The following is a 25,279-nucleotide window of genomic DNA, read 5'->3' as shown; positions in this document are numbered from 1 at the left end:
TTTCGTTACTGAAGTCCATAGCCCATTTGCTACAGTACAAAGGGGCTCAGCCAGTAGAGAGGCAGCCAAGTGATGATTGGCTGTAAGGGAAGCATTCCGTGCTCCGCCCCTACATGTGGCTGCTGGAGAGGACCCGGTGATGAGAAAAGGAGGAGGATGGGAAAAGAATTGAAAGAAAGGGAGGGGAGGAAAAGGGCGGAGCCCATGGCCTTAAATAGGATGGTGATGCGCCAGAGATGCGCGGCTTGAGTGTTCAGAGATTGGTTGTGCTACCGAAGGCGTGCCCCTCCGGACGTGGGACCCCCGGTTCCGTCTTAGGAAGTAACTCATTTGCCCCCTCTTTGAACACCTCCGCTCACGAGCGCAGCACGTGGAAACCATCAGTGATTTGTGTCTGCAACGTGTGTGAGAGAATGGAGGTGTGTGACACGGTATTTTCTCCCGCTCTCGGCGGCCCAGCCCTCGTGACTCTCTGGTCTGTTTCACCTCCCCCACCCCTTTCTCCTCCAAGTTGGGTGCCTCCTGCCCCGCCGGGTGAGGAGGGTGGGGATTGCAGCCGAGAACACCGCGTCCTCTCTGGCTCCCGCTGGGGCGGCTCTTCCAGGCCTTTTCTTACATAACCTATCACGCACGTTACCAGCTCAGATGCCAGCCCGCCACGACGCTAGAGGTCAAAACGAAACTCAGTTTTTCCTGACTTTTTTTTCCAGGCTTCTCGGGCCCGGCGTCCTGAATTATATGATTCCAAGCACGGGGAACAGAACGGGGTAGGTCCCTGATCTCCTAGGTTATGGTTTTGTCCAGCTTCAGTCCCTTCATTTGTCCCCTGGAGAAGATTCGAAAGACTTTGAAGGAGGGGAGGGAGGCAAGTCCAGAGTTTAGAGAGTCTCAGAAGTAACTGGGACGTTACTATTGTCGTTGCGCCTTGCATTTTGAGAGTACAATGGAGAGAAGAGCAGGGCCCAGGGACTGTGAGCTGGTTGAAGATAGGACGTCGGAGAGACCGCAAGGGGGCAGCCCAATTCTGATTAGGGTCCCAAGGATAGCGAATTAAAAAAAAAATTTAAGTGAGTTTTTTCCTGCCGTAATTACCAACTGCAAAAGGCACATTGTTGGACAGAGGTGTGGGTGGGGGTGGGTAGGTGTGAATATTTTAAATCTATTCTAAGTAGTTTTTGATATTTTACCTTATGTTTTAACAATGTGCTTATTCTTACAAAAAGAAAAAAAGATTCTAAAACCTCAACCTCGTTTCCCCAAGCACACTGTTTCAACACCATACTTAATAAAATAAAACAAGAGCATTACTAATATGGACTGCGAATAAACCTGTTGTCTGTGGGTGCCCTTCTCCAGTCTTCTCTAAACTGCAAGTTATTCAGTCCATAATGCCCTCTAATTCAATTGTCACCCAACTCCCCTTCCAATCTATGCTTGCTGCCTCTAAATCCTGGCGCTCTCTTTAGTTGTGACTTTAGAACAGACTCATGAAGGAGTAGATGGTAACCAGATTATTTCACTTATTATTTATTTTATCTTCCAATTTCCTCTTGCCAAACTCCCATCTAAAGAGTCATAGCAGCCTTCTCCCACCTAAAAAAGCAGAGAAAGAGAGAAAATAAAAAGAGTCAGGAGACCCGAGAAACCCCTTCATGCCCCCCACACTCTATGGAAACTCCCCAGATATTCTGAGCTGGGATTGCTCTGTGATAGCTCCTGGGAAAGATGTGTGTGTACCCCTCTGCTCCACAGTCCTTTCACCTCCTGCTTAATCTCTCTATGCTCGATGGTTATTTAGCATCCCAATTTAAAAATTGTTTTCCTATAATACAGCTTTCTCTTCCCTTCTCTCCCCCCGCCCTGCCATACATCAGAGAACCGCCACCCGTTCTGCCTCTGAACTTTGCCTCTTGACTCTACCAGGTTGTAAGAACCACCCACTTCGCCCTCTGGCATTTGCCATGACTTGAAACATGGCCAGGCTGGAACTAGCTTTGATTGTTCCAGACATATTGGAAGCTTGGAGAAGTATTCCCCCAACCACATCATCTAGGTATTTCCCCCAACCCCCTCATCTACCTGCTCTAGGAGATCCTGAAGTCCTCTTAGTTCAGAAAAATTAATGACTCATCACAAAAGTCTGCCTCAGCATTTCCTAAACTTCTTTAAGACTGAATAAGAAGATTTTTCTAAAGGTGATCCCTCTTCTTTCATTTTACTTGTTATTTTTTGAGACAGAGTCTCACTCTGTTGCCCAGTGGCAACAGTGCAGTGGCCAGATCATGGCTCACTGCAGCCTCTGATTTCTGGGCTTAAGGGATCCTTCCACCCCAACCCCCCCAATAGCTGGGACTGCAGGCCTGTGCTACCACACCAAACTAATTTTTATTTTTAATTTTTTTAACCTCTTGTAGAGGAGTTATTTATTTATTTATTTTTAATTTTTTTGTAGAGACAAGGTCTGTTGCTCAGCCTGGTCTGGAACTCCTGAGTTCAAGCGATCCTCCCACCTCAGCATCCCAAAGTGCCGGGATTATAGGGATGAGCCACCATGCCTGAATCTCTTCCTTCAGTGGCTGATGATTGACCAGGCTGGAAACACTAGCTAGAGATACTGGTAAGAATTACTTTGGTTTAGTGTGGGAAGTTAAAAAATATTATTTTACAGACTCCCCCAAAGCCAGTGGCTGCACTCTTACCTTCTACATGAAATACATCCCTGCCTGAACAAAGGCACACGACAGGAGGAGGGGAATAGGACTTCGCAAACTGGACACGGCATCATTCAGATCTGGACTCTGCTAAAATACAGACATCCCCACACAGTAGGCTGGTGTCATTCCTCCTACCACTTCTCTGTCCCCCTCCAGAAGGACTACCACCTCTTTACAACAACCTCTGTCTTCCTTTCCTTTGGGCTTAGAGAAAGATCCATCCTTCCCCATCACTGTAAGGAGTCCTTTCTTCTGTGCCTTTCAGCTATCCCTGACCATACCAGGGAGGCCAATTCAATTCAATTATTTCTATTTTTTATCTATTATGTGCATTATACTATACTAGTCACTGTGCTAGGTGCTATAGAGAGGGACATAAATATGAATAAGACAAAATTCCTGTCCTCAAGGAATTTACAATCTAAAGAGAGTCTATTATATATTTTATTTATTTGTTTATTTATTACTATTTTTTGAGACAGAGTCTTGCTCTGTCACCAGGCTGGAATGCAGTGGTGCAATCTCAGCTCGCTGTAACCTCCACCTCCAGGGTTCAAGCAATTCTCCTGCCTGCCTCCCAAGTAGCTGGGATTACAGGCACCCGCCACCACGCCTGGCTAATTTTTGTATTTTTAGTAGAGATGGGGTTTTGCCATGTTGGCCAGGCTGGTCTCAAACTCCTGACCTCAGGTGATCCGCCCACCTCAGCTCCCAAAGTGCTGGGATTACAGGCGTGAGCCACCTCGCCTGGCCTACTGTATACTTCAAAAAGAATTAACTGCCCTTATTGTCAATCTTTTGCTTCCATTCTTACTGGCTTCTTTCATCTGTGCTCAACTGTGTGCAGGCTGCTCTTTGGTCCTATTCCCCTTTCCAGCTGTTGCTTCTCTTTTTCATTACCAGATTTTTTAGATGGTTGGTCTGTACTCACCTCCCTTTCCTCATAATGTGCTCTCTCTTTAACTCTACAAAAATCTAGCTTTTCTCCAAGCACTCATTTAAAACTACTTTCTTGAGAGTTACCACTGACCTCCTTCTCCTTGGCCTCTTGGTAGCTTTTGATGGATTATATTAAACTTTCTCTTCTAGACTCTATAATACAAACTTGGCTATCTGCCTACTTCTCCAGTCAAATCCTTCTCCATTCCATTCATTAATTTCTCTTCCTGCCACTCACTGCAGGCACAGTCACTGGCCTTCTGAGCTTGTGTGTACTGGCTCTGTTGAGCTCATTTACTTTCATATCTCTGACTTTGCACTTAGAGCTCTAGCCCTGATCTAGTTCAGTGACCTTTAGGACACCCTCATAGGGCTGTCACCATAAACTCAGCTTGGCCATTACCAAATTAATAACTTCTGTCCTAAACCACTCTGGCCTCCCATAGTTCCCACTTTGGTCAACCATTTTCCCAGACATCCATGTTTAAAACCCATGAGTTGGCCGGGCACGGTGGCTCACGCTTGTAATCCCAGCACTTTGGGAGGCCGAGGCGGGCGGATCACGAGGTCAGGAGATCGAGACCACGGTGAAAGCCCGTCTCTACTAAAAATACAAAAAAAATTAGCTGGGCATGGTGGCGGGCGCCTGTAGTCCCAGCTACTCAGAGAGGCTGAGGCAGGAGAATGGCGTGAACCCGGGAGGCGGAGCTTGCAGTGAGCTGAGATCGTGCCACTGCACTCCAGCCTGGGTGACAGAGCAAGACTCCGTCTCAAAAAAAAAAAACAAAAAAAAAAACCCATGAGTTATTTTAACTCACTCCTCATTTATACCTCATATAAAATTATCACTCAAGCAAGGTATTTTCTTCATAATATTTATTTTTCTCCTCTCCATTCATAATGCCAGAGTACAGATTGTTTCTGGAACAACGCAAATCTCATGAGTTGCTTTCCACTAAATTATTTACGTCCTGCATACAAACTGATGAGTAGTTTTTCTTTTTTCTTTTTTTGAGATGGAGTTTCACTCTTGTTGCCCAGACTGGAGTGCAATGGCGCGATTTTGGCTCACTGCAATCTCCGTCTCCCAGGTTCAAGCGATTCTCCTGCCTCAGCCTCCCAAGTAGCTGGGATTACAGGCATGCACCACCACACCCAGCTAATTCTGTATTTTTACTATAGACGGGGTTTCTCCGTGTTGCTCAGGCTGGTCTTGAACTCCCGACTTCAGGTGATCAGCTCACTTCGGCCTCCCAAAGTGCTGGGATTACAGTCGTGAGCCACCACACCTGGCCGGTTTTTCTAAAATATTGCTTTTCATCGTGTTTTCACCATAATGAAGAACTTACTAGGCTCCTTGTTGATTATGAGTCCAGACTTCAGCCTGACACCTGAGACTCTGAAATTTGCCCCTATGTTGCCACATGTGAAATTACCAAGCAAATATTAGGAGCTTTGTAAACTTTATATTTTTCATAATTCCCACTGTTCCCTTCCATATACCCTCTCCTTCAGTCATACCCTATTTGCTAAACATATTATGCTTGTTCTATTCCCTCCTCCTATGCAGCTCTTTTACTCTTTTTTTTTTTTTTTTTTTAGATAGAGTCTTACTCTGTTGCCCAGGCTGGAGTGGAGTGGCGTGATCTCGGCTCACTGCAACCTCTGCCTCCCGGGTTCAAGTGATTCTCATGCCTCAGCTTCCCGAGTAGCTGGGATTACAGGCACGCACCACCACGCCTGGCTAACTTTTGTATTTTTAGTAGAGATGAGGGGGGGGTTCCACCATCTTGGCCACTGAACTAGCCTTGAACTGCTGACCTCAAGTGATCCGACCACCTTGGCCTCCCCAAAGTGCTGGGATTACAGGCATAAGCCGCCGCACCTGTCCTCTTTCACTCTTGGAATAACTATTCTTCCTCCTAATTGCTTCTGTCCTTCCATAACTACCCACCAATCAAAAGCTCATCTATTCTTCAAGGTGTATCTCAAGCACAAATGCCTCTTGAAAGCTTTTTAGACAACTCTAGCCCGTACTAATCTCTCTTCTTACACTGGCTAAAGCACGGCCAGTATCTTCTGCTTTCAAATTTATATATAATTTAACATTGTAACATACCTTTTCATTTTGTTCTAAGTGTTTCATAAATGTAAACTTGAATTTTATAAATTCCTTGAGGACAGTAACATCATAGATTTCTTTTTTATCAGCATCAGTTACCTTAGCAGCCTTAGGCATAGATTACATACATATTGAATACTACTGAACTGAAATTTAACTGTACCATATCTTCCCAGTGTTCTGTATACAGAGTTAGTATTAAATGTTAGTGAAACATGGCCAAGTTGAGATGAATACCTGCATTGAAGTACTAATTATTTGGTTCCCCCATCCACCAAAGCTTGGTATTCCAGCCCTCTATTTATTCCACGTCACTAGGGATGTCCTGTCTCCCCCAGCCCCCAATCCCCAATCAACTCACAGGTTCCGTTGTTACTGGTTTCACAGTTACAGGCTTCGGATGGTCTGCACGTGCTGTTTCAAGACTAATGGTAGTCCCTACTGCTTCTGTTACGTCCTTATCCAACCTGTTCTACCCTCAGTAGGATTTGGGGAACACAGAGTTATCAGTTTTTCCATCCAACATCTTCATAGATTCTCTATTTAAAGTTCTCCCCCCTTCACCACCTCCACCCAGCCCAAAGACTTAAGCTCAGGGATTCCACCCTACCCTATGCTTGCATAGATTTGTACCCATCTCATTCAAAAGTCCCTTGATGCCCCTCCTCAGTGTCTTAGCAAACTTACTGAGGACCATTTATAAAGTTCTGGCTTTTTTCTCCTCCCCAGATAGGTTAACAAATCTGTTTTGGGCCTGCTACTTAGTTTCTCCTCATCAAACTCATTTTTATTCTTGTTAATCAGATACATTTCAACATTGCCCAGTTTCTTTTCTTTTCTTTTTTTTTTTTTGAGATGAAGTCTGGATCTGTCGCCCAGGCTGGAGTGCAGTGGAACGATCTTGGCTTACTGTGTCCTCCATCTCCCGGATTTAAGTGATTCTCCTACCTCAGCCTTCTGAGTAGCTGGGATTATAGGCATATGCTACCATGTCCAACTAATGTTATTGTATTTTTAGTAGAGATGGGGTTTCACCATGTTGGCCAGGCTGATCTCAAACTCTTGACCTCAAATGATCCACTCACCTTGGCCTCCCAAAGTGCTGGGATTATAGGCGTGAGCCACTGCGCCCGGCCAGTTTCTTTTTAATTGTTACTTATCCTAACCCTTTTAGATGTAGAGTTCACTCACCAGCCTGTCCTCTGACTCAAATATGGAGTAATCAATGGTGAAATCTGCACTAAAGTCATCTGCAGAGGAGAAAGAAAATCAGTAATAATTAAAGAAAAACGTAACTCTACATTTGGAAATGAAAAGGGAAGAAATTGCTCAGAATAGTTTAACTTAAGTTGTAACATTTATTGGTATAATCCAATTTTATTTGACTAATGTTAAAAATGACTGAATGTGTATGCATTTATATTTTCAATCTAGGTATCTAAAATAATTTACAAATTTGAAAAATTTTCAAGTTCTTCTTTGTTTAGAGTCAGGGTCTCACTCTGTTAACAGGCTGGAGTACAGTTGGTTCAGTCATAACTCACTGCCATCTCCAGCTCCTGAGCTCAAGTGATCCTCCCGCCTCAGCCTCCTGAGTAGCTGGGACTACAGCCATGTGCCACCATGCCCAGCTAATTAAAAAAAAAAATTTTGGCCGGGCACGGTGGCTCAAGCCTGTAATCCCAGCAGTTTGGGAGGCCGAGGTGGGTGGATCACGAGGTCAGGAGTTCAAGACCAGCCTGGCCAACATGGTGACACCTCGTCTCTACTAAAGATACAAAATTAGCCGGGCATGGTAGCACACGCCTGTAGTCCCAGCTACCTAGGAGGCTGAGGCAAGAGAATAGCTGGAACCCAAGAGGCAGAGGTTGCAGTGAGCTGAGATTGTGCCATTGCACTCTAGCCTGGGTGACACAGCGAGACTTGGTCTAAAAAAAAAAAATTTTTTTTTCTATAGAATCAAGGTCTTGCTATGATGTCCAGGCTGGTCTTGAACTCCTGGGCTCAAGCAATCCTCCCATCTAAAAATCACTATTTGGAAAAATAACATCATGAGTCTTTTTTTTTTTTTTTTGAGACGGAGTCTCACTCTGTCACCCAGGCTGGAGTGCAGTGGCATGATCTCGGCTCACCACAACCTCCGCCTCCCAGGTTCAAGCGATTCTCCTGCCTCAGCCTCCTGAATAACTGGGACTACAGGCAGGTGCCACCATGCCCAGCTAATTTTTGTATTTTTACTAGAGACACGGTTTCACCATGTTGGCCAGGCTGGTCTCGAACTCCTGACCTCAGGTGATCCACCCGCCTCAGCCTCCCAAAGTGCTGGGATTACAGGCGTGAGTCACCGCGCCCAGCTCATCATAAGTCTTTTTCTTTTTTTTTTTTTTTTTTTGCGATGGAGTCTTGCTCTGTTGCCCAGGCTGGAGTGCAGTGGCACGATCTCGGCTCACTGCAACCTCCACCTCCCGGGTTCACGCCATTCTCCTGCCTCAGCCTCCCGAGTAGCTGGGAATACAGGCACCCGCCACCATGCCCGGCTAATTTTTTGTATTTTTAGTAGAGACAGGGTTTCACTGTGTTAGCCAGGATGGTCTCCATCTCCTGACCTCGTGATCTGCCCACCTCAGCCACCCAAAGTGCTGGGATTACAGGTGTGAGCCACCACGCCCGGCCCCATCATGAGTCTTGATAAGTTTTGTTCATAGCCAGATTTTTCTCTGACCCCGTTGCTCTGCTTCAAAGTGAAGAGCAAAGTCTCAGAACTAAATATCCTGAAGCCTCTCTCCAGTTGGCTAAGAGCAAGAGCCTTTCATGTACTCACCATAACTGGGGGTGACTGTATAATAATAGACCACCTGATAATATTCATCCTCTCCCAGTCTTTCTTCATCCTCATATTCTTGTCCTATGGGGACAAGGACTAGAGGTCAAGGGACATCTGGAACACCTTACTAACAAAAGGACACCTGGAGTTGACCTCAGCACTCCTAGCTTTCTTGCTCTTACTTTTTTTTCCTCCCTCTCTCTCTCTCTCTCTCTCTCTCCTCTAACAGTCATACTCCTTTCCTGCCTGTGCACCTCTACACTCCTCTCAGTCTTCTGGGATCCATATCTGTAATGAGGCCTGTTACTCCATGCCCTTTCAATCCAGGAACTCCTAAAACAGAAAACAGTCCCCTTCACTTACTATAAACCCAAAGGGAGAACCAGACCTAAAAAAGGTAGGAAAAGTAGAGACCAGGAATTAAAAACGCCAAATCTTCTATTTAGAATGCTCCAGATCTTACTGTATTTGTGAGAGTTCTTACCAGTATCTCTCACAAATAACTAACATACACCCTTAGGCTTTGGATTTGAGCTTTAGTCCCACCTTTACTGCTAACAGAATAACCCTGAACAATCCACTTAACATCCGCTTTCTTAAAATGAGTCAGCTGGACTAAATGACCCATCTCCGTTAGTTTTTCTTCCCTTTCAGAACTAAAAATATGTGGCTTTGATATGACTGGATCAAGAACTCCAGGCCTCTTGCTAAACACTTCCCTGAGCTCCTTAAATGCTTTCCCTTCAACTCCAAGCTAATGACACAAGAATCTAGAGGAAAAGGAAACAATGAGACACACCTGGCAGACTGGGGAACAAAGGAGGGAAGGAGCCAAGCTACTCTTGGGACCCTGTCCCTGAAGACAGCCAGTTTTCCACTATCCTAAAGGTCACCCCACTTCTGTGTCTTTACTAATAGCAGGTTTTTTTCTCCAATTCTCTGAGAAAGGAGATATCCTAACTACTAGTTTCAGACTGTGATACCTTCCAGTAATCCCCCTTTCACCCTTACTTTAGCCCCTCTCATCTTGTTCAACTTCCGTGGTGATGGAGAACTGAGCTCAGTGTTGCTAGGGCCTCCTTGTGTCTGGAGCTCTATCCTCCTTCTTTGACAGGACTCTGCTTTTTTCCCCCTTTCCTGGCTCTGCCTTCCAGATCTCCATTCTGCCCTCAACACCGGACCCCAGCACGATGAGAAAACTCTGTCGCTCCCCATTGAAATGTACCTCTCACCCACTCCTCATTTTTTTTCTCCCACCCCATTCATGGTAGAAGACCTGGCATAAAAGCTCAGAGAGAGGAGTGGACTTACCTAGGATAAGTGGCACAGCAAGGATGGCTACAAAGAGAACATCCATTCTGGATTCTGCACTATTGCTGTGAAAGTAAAAAAGGAAATTACAGAGTTTCCCACCAAACTTACCCCGCCTCCCCTCCTCCTCCAAAGCAGGGAAGGAGCTGCAGCAACTCTTCTCCTCCCAGGGGGCAGAACTCCCCGCCTACTGGCTGACTGACTAGATCTCTAGTTGCTGCCGGTCCCCAGCCAGAGCTGCCCAGATTGAGAGGCAAAAGGGGGTTTTGATGCAAACATGTTTCTTAAGCTCCCCCTGCCCTAGATTAGATCCATTCAGGACTCCCACTGTCACCACCAAAATAAAAATAAAAAATAAGCCTACCAAGAAGTTTCCCCTCTCCCGGCTTTCCTTCCTTCCTCCAAGGCCTCATAAAAAGTTCACCCTCCCTCTCACTGTCTCTGACTTACCATCACCACCCAGAGTTGCCTTTCTCTCTGAGGCTTCATCAGTCTCTTTTCATCACAGTGGAAATGTTCTGAGGAAGGGGTGAGCATTTTTCTAGACTGAAAAGAGTCCCTTCTGTCTGTCTGGAGCTATAGAGAATAGGAACAATATTTACCCATCATTGTCTGACTTAAAGCACCTGCTGCATGGCTTCAGCTAAAAGTCTCTCAGCCACGGTCAGTTATTTCCTCTCTGGTAAAACTGACCTAACCTCACCTCTTTGTTTTTTTTTTGAGACAGAGTCTTGCTTTGTTACCCAGGTTGGAGTGCAGTGGTGCAATCTCGGCTCACTGCAACCTCCGCCTCCTGGGTTCCAGTGATTCTCTTGCCTCAGCCTCCCCAGTAGCTGGGAATACAGGCATGTGCCACCATGCCCAGCTAAGTTTTGTATTTTTAGTAGAGATGGGGTTTCACCATGTTGGCCCAGGCTGGTCTCGAACTCCTGGCCTCAGATGGTCCACCTGTCTCGGCCTCCCAAAGTGCTGGGATTACAGGCGTGAGCCATCGTGCCTGGCCTCACCTCATCTCCTTCTCTACTTCCAGGATGCAGGTTGGAAGAAGGGAGAAAGCAGATAGTCTCTTTCCCTGCTACAGGTGCCACACCTTCCCTCCCACATTCAGTCACTTGGTGTGTTCCCTTCATTCAGTCCTACAGGAGTAGAGTTTTTATCCTTTCCTCTGCTTTTATGTTTCCCACGTTCATTCAATTCAGAAACCCTTAGCAACATATGTGCTAGACACAGGGTGCTAGGCCTAGTCTGATAGGCAATTGAGAGCTTACAGGCAAGGGAATAAGAAAAGACAGTTTTGCTTTGTTCTTAAGGGAAGTTAATAAGTATCTGCTCAACATGTACTATGAGTCAGGCACTATGCAAGTGTCTGTGGAACCACCCATGAACAAGATAGGTTTACAGCCTCCTGTCAATGGTCAGAAGATGCCGTGTTAACAGGTCAATGGAGAGATGAAGCTGGCCACGGTGGCTCATGCCTGTAATCCCAGCACTTTGGGAGGCCTAGGCGGACAGATCACCTGAGGTCAGGAGATCGGCCTGGCCAACATGGTGAAACCTTGTCTCTACTAAAAATACAAAAATTAGCTGGGCGTGGTGGCAGGTGCCAGTAATCCCAGATACTAGGGAGGCTGAGGCAGGAGAATCACTTGAACCCGGGAGGCAGAGGTTGCAGTGAGCCAAGATAGCACCACTGTACTCCAGTCTGGGCAACAGAGTGACACTCCATCTCAAAAAAAAAGACATGAGAATTGTCTCATTCCTATCCACCTTACTCTGCCTGCTGGGCTCAGAAGCAGGACATACTGGAGTCTTGAACACAGGCCATGATAATGCTACCCTCTTAATCTTTTTTTTTTTTTTTTTTGAGACGGAGTCTCACTCTGTTGCCCAGGCTGGAGTGCAGTGGCACGATCTCAGCTCACTGCAAGCTCCGCCTCCTGGGTTCACGCCATTCTCCTGCCTCAGCCTCCTGAGTAGCTGGGACTACAGGCACCTGCCACGACGCCCGGCTAATTTTTTGTATTTTTAGTAGAGACGGGGTTTCATCGTGTTAGCCAGGATGGTCTCGATCTCCTGACCTCGTGAGCTGTCCGCCTTGGCCTCCCAAAGTGCTGGGATTACAGGCGTGAGCCACTGCGCCCCGCTACCCTCTTAATCTTATTAGGGAATAATCTACCTGGTGACTTTCCATGTAAATCTTTTCTTTCTTTTTTTTCGGAGACAGAGTCTTGCTCTGTCGCCCAGGTTGGAGTGCTGTGGTGGGAGCTCAGCTCACTGTAACTTCCACCTCCCAGGTTCAAGCTATTCTTGTGGCTCAGCCTCCTGAGTAGCTGGGACTACAGGTGCGCACCACCATGCCTGGCTAATTTTTTGTGTTTTTAGTAGAGACGGGGTTTCACCATGCTGGCCAGGCTAGTCTCAAACTCCTGACCTCAAGTGATCCAGCCGCCTTGGCCTCCGAAAGTGCTGGGATTACAGGCATGAGCCACTGTGACCAGCCTCCATGTAAATCTATACAATCTATTCCTCAGCTCCTTTCCAGAATTTCCTGGAAGACATGTAAAACACGTATGTGAGTGTGCACATATGGATTAAATCATAAATCACTTCCAGGAAGGAAAGGAAGTTTGGTTATCTTTAAACAATTTCTGTGGGGTTTTTTTTTGGTACTTTGATTATGCTTTCAAAAACAATATTCTAGATTCCTTTCCTCTTTTCCATCCTCAGATTCCTTTGCCTAACATCTTCCCTAAGGACTAACCTTTCCCCATCCAAATGAGATTACAATACCCTCCTCTCCTACTTTAACTTTCTCTTTCTTTGAGACAGAACCTAACTCCGTTGCCCAGGCTATAGTGCAGGAGCGCAATCTCAGCTCACTGCCACCTCTGCCTCTCCGGTTGAAGCTATATTTGCCCCTCAGCCTCCTGGGTAGCTGGGATTACAGGCGCGCGCCACCACACCCGGCTAATTTTTGTATTTTTAGTAGAGGTGGGGTTTCGCCATGTTGGCCAGGCTGGTCTCAAACTCCTGGCCTCCCAAAGTGCTGGGATTACAGGGATGAGCCACTGCGCCCAGCCTACTTTAACTTTCATTCACTCTAATATACAACCCCTCTCCCCAGCCTGAGGAAAACACACCACTGAGGTTCATTTTTCAGAAAATAAATAGAGGAAGTATGACATAAAAGGAACTTGGGGTGGGGGTGGGGTGGGGGTGTCGTTTTCCTTCAACCCCATCGCTCTAATTGCTTTTAAACTCCCGGACTCTTTCAAAATGCCTTCCTAACATTTCTCTCCAGGCTCCTTTTGCTTCTCTCCGATTCTCTTGTCATTACAGATGAAGGCTTCATTAGCGATCTACTGTATTACATGTTTATTATACTAGTCTGTCCGAAGAGCTCCTACTTTTTAATGTAATCTTCATCCCTTAGGCAGCAGCTCTAGCCCATTTCCTCTCATTCAAGTAAGAACAATACCCGTCCCTATCTCCCTGCGCCCCATCCTGTGCTCTCTTTGTATTTGTCCCTTAGATTCAAACAGGATCTACCCCCTCTGCAGCCCTTCAAGAAGAGGTATGATTGCTACCACTTTTCCCCACAAAGTGACGAAAGGAAACAGCGACGGAGGCGCAACCGAACCCAGGAATCGGTGTCTCGACTGGTCCATTCCCGGCCCACCCCCATTAACCGGCTCGAGCCACTCCCAGGACGAAGTCAAGGCCTCGGAAGGCGACTACAACTCCCAGCAGGTCGAGCAGCTCCGCCCGCGCTGATTCTCCATTGGACTTCCGGGGGTGGGGATTAGATGGGAGGTGGCCGTGGGGCTGCGGCCGGGATTTGTCCCCTCTTCGGCTTCCGTAGAGGAAGTGGCGCGGACCTTCATTTGGGGTTTCGGTTCCCCCCCTTCCCCTTCCCTGGGGTCTGGGGGTGACATTGCACCGCGCCCCTCGTGGGGTCGCGTTGCCACCCCACGCGGACTCCCCAGCTGGCGCGCCACTCCCATTTGCCTGTCCTGGTCAGGCCCCCACCCCGCTCCCACCTGACCAGCCATGGGGGCTGCGGTGTTTTTCGGCTGCACTTTCGTGGCGTTCGGCCCGGCCTTTGCGCTTTTCTTGATCACTGTGGCTGGGGACCCCCTTCGCGTTATCATCCTGGTCGCAGGGTGAGTAGAGGGCCCGGGAGACGCGGGAGAGCGTTGAAGAGAGAGGTGCGGAAGGGGCTGGAGGAGCTGGGGCGAGCCTGGGAGTCTGAATTGGGGACGATAAGTCGGAGGTGAAGTTTGGGCGGAGGTGAGGGGTTGGGTCTGGGAGATTTGCCCTTTCCCGCAGTTGGTTTCCACCTTCCAAGGATCTCACAGATTCCTCCTATATTCCTCCCAGCGACGTCAGAGAAGGCCCAAGGCCGAGACTCGTGAGGGGGCTGTGCTGACCTAGGCTGGCCGAGTCAGGTGCCTTAGGGGAGGATCCAGGAATGGATACCTCGCCCTTCCGTGCTCGCACACTCTGGCTCTCATCGCTCTGAAGACTCTTTAATTAGATTTCTCCCCTTTCCAATGCGTTCAGTTTTCTACAGATGAGTCTCTTGGTGGAGACAGTTACCCTACCTGGTCCATGTCTCCCTAACCATCCGGAAGGCTAACTTCCACCTTTCAAGCAGCTTTGGCTGGTTTCCCTCCTTGATTTCTCTGGCTGCCCCTACCATTGCTTGTCTCACTGCCCCTGTCTTTTCTCAGGGCATTTTTCTGGCTGGTCTCCCTGCTCCTGGCCTCTGTGGTCTGGTTCATCTTGGTCCATGTGACCGACCGGTCAGATGCCCGGCTCCAGTACGGCCTCCTGATTTTTGGTGCTGCTGTCTCTGTCCTTCTACAGGAGGTGTTCCGCTTTGCCTACTACAAGCTGCTTAAGTAAGAAGATGGAGTGGTCTGGAGGGGAGAGGGGCAAAGTACTGCACTATGGGAAGTGGGGCAGCCCCTGGGTGCTGGTTTGGAAGAGGAGGCACTAAGGGAGGACATTAGAGGGAAAGGAGCATCCCTGCCCTCCCTCATGTTTCCCCTACCCCACCCCACCCCAGGAAGGCAGATGAGGGGTTAGCATCGCTGAGTGAGGACGGAAGATCACCCATCTCCATCCGCCAGATGGCCTATGGTGAGCCAAGGGAGAGGGACTGGAGGAGGGAGTTGGACAGCCCGCTCCTCTAGGGAAGTCTCTAAATAGCCACATGTTCCAAGTGGCTTCTTACTTTCCTTCATCCGTCACTTCCAAAGAAAGTTGGTCTGGAGGGAGAGTAGATGTGAAAGAATTGTAACCGGGAATGGGGAGGGGGTCAGTGGTGAACAGGCAATAGTGTGATCTCTGACATTGATGAGATCCTCCCTTCCCCCAGTTTCTGGTCTCTCCTTCGGTATCATCAGTGGTGTCTTCTCTGTTATCAATATTTTGGCTGATGCACTTGGGCCAGGTGTGGTTGGGATCCATGGAGACTCACCCTATTACTTCCTGACTTCAGGTAAGATCCACCTTCTATCTAGCCTTTACCCCCCCATCCATCCTTGTCCCTGATCTGATTTATTCCCTGGGAGACTTCTTTGGCTCAACATCTCAGGAGCCTGGGAGAAGATCAGGGATGTATCTCCTCCCCATCTCCCTCCCTGCAGCCTTTCTGACAGCAGCCATTATCCTGCTCCATACCTTTTGGGGAGTTGTGTTCTTTGATGCCTGTGAGAGGAGACGGTACTGGGCTTTGGGCCTGGTGGTTGGGAGTCACCTACTGACATCGGGACTGGTGAGTTGGAGACAGGGGCCTGAGTTAGGGAGAAAACCATTTAATGGTGAGTGGGATGTGGGGGAAAGGGTATCCTCACTTCTTAACATTTTTAACTTACCTGGGAGGAGGAGGACAGGTGAGTGTTTCGAGGTCTCTCACCTCAGCATCATTTCTATCACCTGCTCTGGGGAGGAGGTTGAATGGATTAGTCAAACTAATGCAGAGAGCCTGAGGTGAGCAGGAGCGGCAGAAACCTTTGAGTTTCTGAGGAGCTGAAAATCAAAAGGTCCCTTAACCACAAGATGTTGGTGCTCAGAAGGGAAAGACTGGGGAATTTGAGAGAGAGATCTGGGAGTCAAAGGTACAGAGAGAATATGGGGATTAGGTCGAGGGAGAATCTAATCTCTTTCCTACTCTTACCCTCCTTCCTAGACATTCCTGAACCCCTGGTATGAGGCCAGCCTGCTGCCCATCTATGCAGTCACTGTTTCCATGGGGCTCTGGGCCTTCATCACAGCTGGAGGGTCCCTCCGAAGTATTCAGCGCAGCCTCTTGTGTAAGGACTGACTACCTGGACTGATCGCCTGACAGATCCCACCTGCCTGTCCACTGCCCATGACTGAGCCCAGCCCCAGCCAGGGTCCATTGCACACATTCTCTGCCTCCTTCTCGTCGGTCTACCCCACCACCTCCAGGGTTTTGCTTTGTCCTTTTGTGACCGTTAGTCTCTAAGCTTTACCAGGAGCAGCCTGGGTTTAGCCAGTCAGTGACTGGTGGGTTTGAATCTGCACTTATCCCCACCACCTGGGGACCCCCTTGTTGTCCAGGACTCCCCCTGTGTCAGTGCTCTGCTCTCACCCTGCCCAAGACTCACCTCCCTTCCCCTCTGCAGGCCGACGGCAGGAGGACAGTCGGGTGATGGTGTATTCTGCCCTGCGCATCCCACCCGAGGACTGAGGGAACCTAGGGGGGACCCCTGGGCCTGGAGTGCCCTCGTGATGTCCTCGCCCTGTATTTCTCCATCTCCAGTTCTGGACAGTGCAGGTTGCCAAGAAAAGGGACCTAGTTTAGCCATTGCCCTGGAGATGAAATTAATGGAGGCTCAAGGGTAGATGAGCTCTGAGTTTCTCAGTACTCCCTCCCAAGACTGGACATCTTGGTCTTTTTCTCAGGCCTGAGGGGAACCATTTTTGGTGTGATAAATACCCTGAACTGCCTTTTTTTCTTTTTTGAGGTCGGGGGAGGGAGGAATGTTGGAACTCTTCTAACCTCCTTGGGCTGTATTTTCTCTCCTTGAGTTGCTCCTCATGGCTGGGCTCATTTCGGTCCCTTTCTCCTTGGTCCCAGACCTTGGGAGAAAGGAAGGAAGTGCATGTTTGGGAACTGGCATTACTGGAACTAATGGTTTTAACCTCCTTAACCACCAGCATCCCTCCTCTCCCCAAGGTGAAGTGGAGGGTGCTGTGGTGAGCTGGCCACTCCAGAGCTGCAGTGCCACTGGAGGAGTCAGACTACCATGACATTGTAGGGAAGGAGGGGAGATTTTTTTGTAGTTTTTAATTGGGGTGTGGGAGGGGTGGGGAGGTTTTCTATAAACTGTATCATTTTCTGCTGAGGGTGGGGTGTCCCATCCTTTTAATCAAGGTGATTGTGATTTTGACTAATAAAAAAGAATTTGTAATTGTGGGGGAACTTGGCTTTTAAGGGAGGGGATAGCACATTAATTGAGATCTCTGTCCTCAGATCTCTTGTCCGGCCACTTTCCTAACCTGGCAACCACTGATCTCCAAGCATAGCCTTGGTGCAAGGGCAGAAATCTGGGCTAGTGGTTTAACATGTCTGAAACTTTGGGTTAAGTGTTTTCCCAGAAGCTAATCTTTCCTTCCAGGGGTGGGATAAAAGGAGTTAATCACCCATGCTGCTTTTCCCCATCCTTTGCCCATCTTTACCACCTGAGGGATTCAGGAACTTGCCCACCCTCAAGAGCCTCAAAGGATAGGCCAGAATTAAAGTCAGAAACTTTAATTTCCAAATATATTGATCAAAAATATACAACTTCAACAGCAACTCTTTATCCTAAGGAGAGATCCTGCAGTATATCTAGGGAAAGGGCTATAAAATGAGGGGGTAGAGGACTTTGGGGTATATCCCAAACTTCCCCTGCAACTAAACAGAGTTTGTTCTCTGCATTGACAACAGCGACTTCCTCATTTCCTCCTACATGTTTGGAGAGGCTGAAGGCTCTGCAGTTCTTGAATGACAGCCTGGGTCCATTCCTCTCTGTAGGAGATGTCCAGGGGAAGGAGGACATCTGCCTACTACTCTACAGTGTTTCTGGGCAGATCCTACACCCAATTTTAGAGGCTTCCTGATAGGCATGAGGGGAAGTCATCCACATCCACGGTATCTGAGAAGGAATTTAGGCCTCAGCCGTGGCTTGTGCTGAGGTGAAGACCACACTCTTTCGGTTTTCCAGCCTCTTCTTCCTGGAAAGGGGAATGGCTCATGAGAATGACTGCTATCTAAGTGAAGCAGATTAGAGGTGAAATAGGAGAACGCTTTTTAATAGAAAAGAGGGCTGGGCAAGGTGTTTCATGCCTATAATCCCAGCACTTTGGGAGGCTGAGGCGGGTGGATCACTTGAGGTCAGGAGTTGGAGACCAGCCTGGGCAATGTAGTGAAAACCCATCTCTGCTAAAAATAGAAAAATTATCAGGGCATGGTGGCACATGTCTGTAGTCCCAGCTACTCAGGAGGCTGAGGTGGGAGGACCACTTGAGCCCGGGAGGTGGAGGTTGCAGTGAGCTGTGATAAAGCCATGCACTCCAGCCTGGACAACAAGGAGAACCTGTCTCAAAAAGTGGGTGGCTCACGCCTGTAATCCCAGTACTTTGGGAGGCCGAGGCGGGCGGATTGCCTCAGGTCAGGAGTTTGAGATCAGCCTGGCCAATATGGTGAAACCTTGTCTCTACTAAAAGTACAAAAATTAGCTGGGTGTGATGGTGCGTGCCTGTAGTCCCAGCTACTCGGGAGGCTGAGGCAGAATTGCTTGAACCCAGAAGGCAGAGGTTGCAGTGAGCTAAGATTGCACACCACTGCACTCCAGACTGAGTAACAGAGCAAGACTCCGTCTCCCCCCAAAAAATAAAATTTAAAAAAATTAAAAAGACTGGAGGAATGGAAAGTAGGGCCTCACCGAATCTTTCTAGCAATGAAATAAACAGCCAGGAGAAGGCAGAGACAGCCAACCAAGATTCCTACACCTAGACTCAGCATTTCACCTGGGGGAGATAAAGGTAAAAGGTGTCAACCTAGGACTAACGTAGATTTTGAACCTTTCCCCCACTCGGTGAGGATGCCTCCCCTCCCTGCAGTGTCTTATAAGGCTGCCTTACCTGTGGTATACAAAGATCCTGCTGTAAGAGAAGAAAATGGGTCAGTGGGACTTCAGATCCCCATCCCAGCTGGGAGCAGCACTCTCTGCTGCTATGCCTGGGAGAATCCCCCGGGGGCACCCTGGGGTGGGGGTTGGTTCCCAATCCAAGCAAGTCCCGGAAAACCCCTCCCCTTTTAGCCTTTTCTTCTCATTGGCTTCCTAGTTCCTGCCATTGTGTCCCCCTCAGTTTCCCATCTCTTCTGAGCCGTGGAGAATCACCTTGGATAAAAGAAGCAAAGACCATGCGCTGATTGAGAGGCTGAGGGGCTCGGTAGTTCTGTACCAGAAGCTTGGAGGGCCCCTCTTCTGTGGAGAACAATGTCCCCTGAAGCTTTTCCAGCTGAGGAGCAGAAGCGTGGGAGAGGTGTTACTTTGGGGAGTGGGAAGGGGTCTGAAGTTGCAACTGTGTCTCACCTCACCTCGTTTCTCCACCACTTACCTGTTCCATTGAAATCTGGGACCTTCTATAGAAGACTGTCCAGAGCACACTCTGGTAGCAAGGGGGAGTTGTGAGTGAGCCATTGTAGCGGAAGTACTGCCCCAGCTGTGGGGGGAGCAGCTCTCTTAGGTTGAAGGGAGGCACTGAGGTCTTCTGATCTGGGGAGAACAGACTGGGACTCATCTTCCTTTCAGTGTGCCCTAGCTTACCTAGATAGGGCTCCCAGAAGCAAAATTCCTTGGCTCTATGTAATTGCTTCATCCCAAGGCTTTTAAGGATAGTTTTTGAAAGTCTAATCTTACTTCCTGCTATAGATTTTTAAGGCTCACCTTTATGCCTGACTTCATGCAAGTGACTCAGAATGTGTTCATAAGCTATATTCTTAGTCTCACCCACCTGGAAGAGGAGGAAAGGGAGAGAGTTTGGAATGAGTCCATGTTTGGAATAAGAAATGTATGTACAGAATAAATGGTCAGGGTGGGCTGCTGCCTGCCATAGGAAGGAAGCCAGTAACAGAAATAGGTTTGAGGGTTGCAGAGGAAGTGGAGAGAAACCTGGAAGGGGCTGGGGGCTACTGACCTCAATTAGGATGCCCAGGACAGCCAGGCCCTGAGGCCTCTCAGCAGCCTCACTCAAGCTGTCATAGGAATCAGAGTCATAATGTACAATGTGGAGCTAAAGGAAGGAAGAGGGAATTGAATCATGGAATGTCCCCACCCCCTTCAAGGCCTTGATCCTAGCTGCCACCATCACCCCGCTGTCCCCGGCAGGCACTAAGTCTGTCCCTCAAAGATTGGCCTTATCTCCCCAGCATGACTTTTCCTAAGGTCTAGATCCTTTCCCCAGGACCAACCATCCCTGTTACTTTGTCTGAGTCCCAGCTCTTTGTTCCCTGGTACCTCTGCAACTGTGGCTTCACTGTTGATCTGGTGTTCTGACCCCTCTGGGGATCCTTTCTGACCCCAGTGCAGGTGGAGCTGGGCAGCTACATATTTTCGGGGAAGTCCACCCAGATACAGGGTAGAGGGCAGAGAGAGTTGCACTGTGAGGAAAAGAGCAAACTCGGATTGGTGGAGGCATGTGGATACATTCCCACTCCTGGGTTGCCACCACTAACTGGGAGACTTGGCCCTCTTCCAGTTTTCTCCCCTAGTAGCACCCAGTTCCTCCCATAGGCCAGTGCTTTTCTAGCGTATCTTCCTTTTTTTTGGTGAAGATCAAGTCAGTGCAATGATACCTACCTACTGAGCTTGGTTATAAACATTTCGATTCCCGCTTTGGCTACAGGATCCTGATCCCCATTCTCATATCTCCAAATTCATGGACAAAGCTTTTTGAGAATTCGCAGGTTAGGAGAATGCTGCTTTCCTCTGACTCCTGAGGTTATTTGTTTATTTATGTCAGATGGGTAATGTGCCAACATCTTGACAAGATTTGAGGGTGGCACATCTTTACGCATGCTCATGAACACCCCATCATCATGCTCATGAACTACAAAAGGATCTGACTCCTAAGATCTGAGCTGGAGCCTGCAACTCCTTGGAGCCTGTGCTTTTACCTGTGTGGCCATTGTTGTGCAGGTCCAAAGGCTCGGTTCCAGGCTGGTCATATCCGTGGGGCTGCAGAGCAGGCAACTCAGGATCAAATGTCACACTGTCTGTCTGAATATCTATGGGCGACTGGGCATTGTTTCCACACTCAGGGTAAGAGGCTGGCCAATGGTCCTGACCATGTGGGCCTGGTGGGGGTTACCAAAGACATTGGTCCTGTCCTCCAGCTCTAGCTACCCTCCCTTTGACCTTTCCCCTAGCCAAGCCATACATCTGTGTGGAGGTAGAAATGGACTTCCCTCCACCCAGGTTAAGACCCCAGTTGTACAGGGATGGGTGAGGTAGGAGTCCTGTTGAGTCTCACACTGCAGTTCCCCTTCCCTACCCAGAGGCAGTGATGATTCCCCAACTATCCTGATGAATGGGGAGTGGTAGCTCTTTTACTTACCTGTATTTTGAGAACAAGAAAGCTGAATGAGGGGAGAGGGGATGCATAGAAAACCTGAATACCTTGAGAGATGGGATTAGAGAGTAGGAGTAGAAAAATGGGAGAAATAAAATGATCCTAGATAGGCCAGGCACAGTGGCTCATGCCTGTAATCCCAGCACTTTGGGAGGCCGAGGCAGGTGGATCGCTTGAGGTCAGGAGTTCGAGACCAGCCTGGCCAACATGGTGAAACCCCATCTCTACTAAAAATACAAAAATTAGCCAGATGTGGTGGTGGGCACCTGTAATCCCAGCTACTCGAGAGGCTGAGGCAGGAGAATCGCTTAAACCCGGGAGGTGGAGTTTGCAGTGAGCCCAGATTGCGCCACTGCACTCCAGCCTGGGTGACAGAGCAAGACTCTGTGTCAAAAAAAAAAAAAAAAAAAAAAGATCCTAGAGAGATAGGGTCTCCTGGAGGACCCTATCAAGTGGCCTTGGGATTCAGATATCCTGACTTCTCATCATTCACTTCTTGCTCTCACACTGACCGTTTATCATGGACTTGAGTTCGGTTAAGTCATTAATCAGTAGTTCACAGGAACTGAGTTCCACCTCCCCCAGGGTCAGAAACTATCCTGCCAGCCTCTTCCTCACCCCTGACCTCCAGCTCTGTCCCAATTTCAGATGCAGGTTAGGGGTAGGATGGATTAGGATAGACAGAGCCAGAAGGAGACCTGGCAGCTAAGCTCAGAGTTCCCACTCAGCTTCCTTTCCACCCCAGCTCCCTCACTCCTACACGATTTACTGAGGACTTAACTAGCTTTCCTGCCAAATCAGGAGGTGTAGGATTTGATGATTAGAGCAGGATCTAGGAGCCACATATGCTAAACTCAAGGCAGGAGGAGCTCCAGAAGGGAGGAGCTAGGATGAGAAGCTAAAGGAAGTCTCCTCCCACCCGCACAGTGTGTCTTCCTGCTAGGTGAGGAGGTCCCAGTGTGAAAGGGTTGTCGGGAGGCCTCGAGATCTGCTCACCCTCATATGTCCAGTGTTGACCTGCAAGGCAGAATAGTTTGGGTTACAGCCAGTGCAGCCTGGGGCAGAGCCCTGGCCTCCACGCTCCCCTCCCTCCGGCATTCTGTACTGCTCCACCTCCCTCTCTGCAGTCTCTCCTCCCTCTGCTCCAGCACTTTGCAAAGGAAGCCCTGAAACTGGACACCTCTGTGGAAAGGTCGGGGGGCCTATTTAAAATCACCAGCCAGGCTGTGCTGGTGCTTGCGGAGTAAAAGGGGAGGAGGAAGGAAAAGAGGTAAAGCCCAGAGACTAAAATTAACCTGGATCCAAATGTGCGATTGGCCCAACCCTTACTTTTCTGTAACCTGTGCCAAGTCAATCTAACACTTAGAAGATTGGGGTGGGTGGGGTGAGGGTGTGGGCAGAGGGTTGGAAGGATAGGGACTAGAAAGCAGGGAGGAGAAAGGAGTTCAGAGAGTGTGTGTGTTGGGGGGTGGTACTGAGGGGAGAAGGGGGGATTATTCCTTTGCTTTGAAAAATTGCATGAATAAAGGCACTGAGCTGTAAAATCATATGTAAATTCTTCCTCTCTGGTCCCATTAGCTCTAGAGGAAACTCCTCATCACCAGAAGGCTCTGCTCCCTACATTCCGAGATGATTAGGGAAGGGCGGGAGTCAGGGCAGGGTCTACTCTAGATTGAGGGTGGTGGGTGGGCACAGGCGGCCAGGCTGGCAGGGACAGGATGAAAGTGAAGCATTGTGTGTAGAGAAGAGAGCTGCCAGCTGGGTCACATGCCAGGCTCTCGTGCAGTCCTGTGTGACGCAAAGGCTGAGGGTCTGCAGGTCCAGCCCCTCCCTACGGCCGAACTGCCTCAAGAAGAAAATGAAGACCTTCATGGTTTATGCTGCAATATTCATACTACTAGAAACTCTGGAGAAAAATCCTAAATTCCTTCCTGTCTCTCTCTCTTATTCCCTTAAATTCCTCACACTTGTGAGATGTCCTGCTCTTATCCTTGACCTATTCTGCTAGCCCAAGGGAGAGCTGGAGGAAGCCTCTCATTTACCATATCTGCAGGACCCCCCAATAACTCGAAGTCCCTGGTCTGTAAAGGTGCCTGTCCACTCTGGTCAGAGCCTCAACACACTTATTCTGTCTCTTCCTCCTCTTTCCCTATTTTTTTCTTTCTCCTCAGATGAGATTTGTGACTCTCCATTTGGCTGCCCGCCTGCGCCCATCCTCTCTGCATTTGCCTTCTGCTCTCTGGACACCCCCCTCACCCTGCTCTTTCCACAAACCTCGGTTACACACCTAGTATGTGCTGGATACTGTGCTAGGCACGGGAAACACAAAAATGAGGTCTAGGAGTTCCTGGGGACATTCCTGGAGCGCTTCAGCCTGTTCTCCCAAGAATCCCTCCTCATCTCCTGGGAGCTTCTGAAGAGGGAATCTTGGCCAAAAGGGGATGAATTGGAGATCAGGGTCTGAGTTGGGCAGGAAGTATTCTTCCCCCAACCCCCATCTATCTATCTTTTCACTCCAGGCCTCTTTGACTCCCTATTTGGAGGAGTTTGTAAATAAAGAAGTCTAGGAGTCCTGCCTGGGACCAGGGCAGTGGGGGAAAGAGCTCTGGACAAAATCTGTAGCCTGCAAAGAGATTCCAGCACTTGCGTGTGTACACACCCTGCCCGCCACTAGCTCTCCCCGACCTCCAATAACAACAAGGCTGGAGAGACAAAAGGTAAAGAAGGGAAGTGGTCTCCTCCACACCCCGCTCTTTTTTCCTCATCTCTGAGCCTATTATTCCAGCCTCTAGGCTTCCTTTCACACCTCTCCTCCCCCCATTAAGCACACCTGGCGACATGTGAACATCAGCACAAATCCACACACAGACATTTAGTTGTACCTACCCCCATCTGCAGCCAGGATCCAAATCACCTCCAGCAGGAGGGCGGAGAACAACATAGTGTCCCAGGAAGGGGTGCAGGGGACTGAGAATTTGAGGACTAGAGGACTAGGACAGGCAGAGAGAGAGGGAGGGAGGAGAGAGAGAGAGAGAGAGAGAGCGAGCTCCTGGCGTGAGTGTATTTATCTCTGCTTCTCTTGCTGTCTCTGTCTCTGTGGGCTTCCAGGGGATTTGGTGTTCAGTAGGGTACCATGGGTTTCTGGATCCCCAGGACAAATCTCTTGCTGCCTCTTTGCCCTCTCTCTTTATCTCCCTCTGCAGTCTCCACTCCACTAGCTGGCCGGCGACTTTACAACTGCCTCCTGCTTTTAAGGTGGCTCTGAACGGGTGTGTGTGGGGACGGGGGGGCTGCCTGGGCTGCGGCGAACAGCTCCTTAAATAGCCAATTAGGCATGCAGTATGGCCCCACTCGGAGCTGGAGCGCGGCAAGTTTCACTGGAGCCCTGGCCCTGGCTCAGGAGCCCAGCTGGGGTGAGCTCTTCCTTCCTCTGCTAGTCACACAGATGCTGCTTAGACGGGTGTTCCCTGGAGCAGGCAGGGTCAAGGAAGGGGCTTTGGGGTTCAACTCAGCCCCCTCAAGAGGACACGGTATTTTCATCCCCCCGCCTGGCTTCTCCTCTGAGGAGCAACTCCCTGGGTGGTATGGGGCAGATGGCGGGGGTACCTGTTCCCAATTCCCTGCATAATCTGAGCTGCCCTGGAATGGGAAGAGTCCAGAATTAGGAGATACATAACAAGAAGGAATTGGGGACTCAGGGTGCAGGCGAGGGGTGGA

At 48.9% G+C, this 25,279-nt stretch overlaps 3 protein-coding genes and 1 non-coding gene across 21 annotated transcripts; 1 reads left to right on the top strand and 3 right to left on the bottom strand.

Moving 5' to 3' along the window:
* Positions 1–111: 111 nt before the first annotated feature.
* Positions 112–17,355, top strand: APH1A (aph-1 homolog A, gamma-secretase subunit). 14 transcript variants are annotated; one of them, XM_063626158.1, is made up of 10 exons: positions 275–419; positions 711–767; positions 2,453–2,617; positions 13,471–13,660; positions 14,780–14,814; positions 14,982–15,055; positions 15,294–15,416; positions 15,565–15,692; positions 16,107–16,230; positions 16,567–17,355. In XM_063626158.1, the coding sequence occupies exons 4-10, from the start codon at positions 13,487–13,489 to the stop codon at positions 16,629–16,631; spliced, it is 723 nt and encodes a 240-aa protein (XP_063482228.1). In that variant the 5' UTR covers positions 275–419; positions 711–767; positions 2,453–2,617; positions 13,471–13,486; the 3' UTR covers positions 16,632–17,355. The 14 variants fall into 14 exon arrangements, with proteins under 14 accessions (XP_063482227.1, XP_063482232.1, XP_063482228.1 ...); XM_063626156.1 differs by having other exon boundaries at positions 13,443–13,660; XM_063626157.1 differs by lacking the exon at positions 711–767 and having other exon boundaries at positions 112–419; positions 13,443–13,660.
* On the bottom strand, positions 1,504–12,099 carry C12H1orf54 (chromosome 12 C1orf54 homolog). 2 transcript variants are annotated; one of them, XM_063626179.1, is made up of 8 exons: positions 12,087–12,099; positions 10,361–10,486; positions 9,911–9,975; positions 8,597–8,680; positions 6,967–7,025; positions 6,137–6,247; positions 2,700–2,801; positions 1,504–1,593 (listed from the first exon to the last, which is right to left on the bottom strand). In XM_063626179.1, the coding sequence occupies exons 3-7, from the start codon at positions 9,954–9,956 to the stop codon at positions 2,703–2,705; spliced, it is 399 nt and encodes a 132-aa protein (XP_063482249.1). In that variant the 5' UTR covers positions 9,957–9,975; positions 10,361–10,486; positions 12,087–12,099; the 3' UTR covers positions 1,504–1,593; positions 2,700–2,702. The 2 variants fall into 2 exon arrangements, with proteins under 2 accessions (XP_063482249.1, XP_063482250.1); XM_063626180.1 differs by lacking the exon at positions 12,087–12,099 and having other exon boundaries at positions 2,700–2,798; positions 10,361–10,657.
* Positions 17,356–17,675: 320 nt separating the features above from the next.
* CA14 (carbonic anhydrase 14) lies at positions 17,676–25,008 on the bottom strand. 4 transcript variants are annotated; one of them, XM_063626141.1, is made up of 11 exons: positions 24,449–25,008; positions 22,559–22,579; positions 21,108–21,287; positions 20,449–20,591; positions 20,129–20,224; positions 19,879–19,945; positions 19,550–19,707; positions 19,330–19,450; positions 19,070–19,090; positions 18,871–18,955; positions 17,676–18,160 (listed from the first exon to the last, which is right to left on the bottom strand). In XM_063626141.1, exons 1-11 carry the CDS (start codon positions 24,501–24,503, stop codon positions 18,094–18,096), a joined length of 1,014 nt encoding a protein of 337 aa, XP_063482211.1. In that variant the 5' UTR covers positions 24,504–25,008; the 3' UTR covers positions 17,676–18,093. The 4 variants fall into 4 exon arrangements, with proteins under 4 accessions (XP_063482211.1, XP_063482212.1, XP_063482213.1 ...); XM_063626142.1 differs by having other exon boundaries at positions 19,070–19,087; positions 24,449–24,797; XM_063626143.1 differs by lacking the exon at positions 18,871–18,955.
* Positions 20,948–21,052, bottom strand: LOC134735040 (small nucleolar RNA U13). Its single transcript, XR_010117901.1, has one exon. It is a non-coding gene; the product is annotated as a small nucleolar RNA U13 (small nucleolar RNA).
* Positions 25,009–25,279: the final 271 nt, after the last annotated feature.

This window comes from Symphalangus syndactylus, chromosome 12, assembly GCF_028878055.3.
Source record: "Symphalangus syndactylus isolate Jambi chromosome 12, NHGRI_mSymSyn1-v2.1_pri, whole genome shotgun sequence".
NCBI lineage: Eukaryota > Metazoa > Chordata > Mammalia > Primates > Hylobatidae > Symphalangus > Symphalangus syndactylus.
This window is presented reverse-complemented; position numbering and strand designations above follow the sequence as displayed.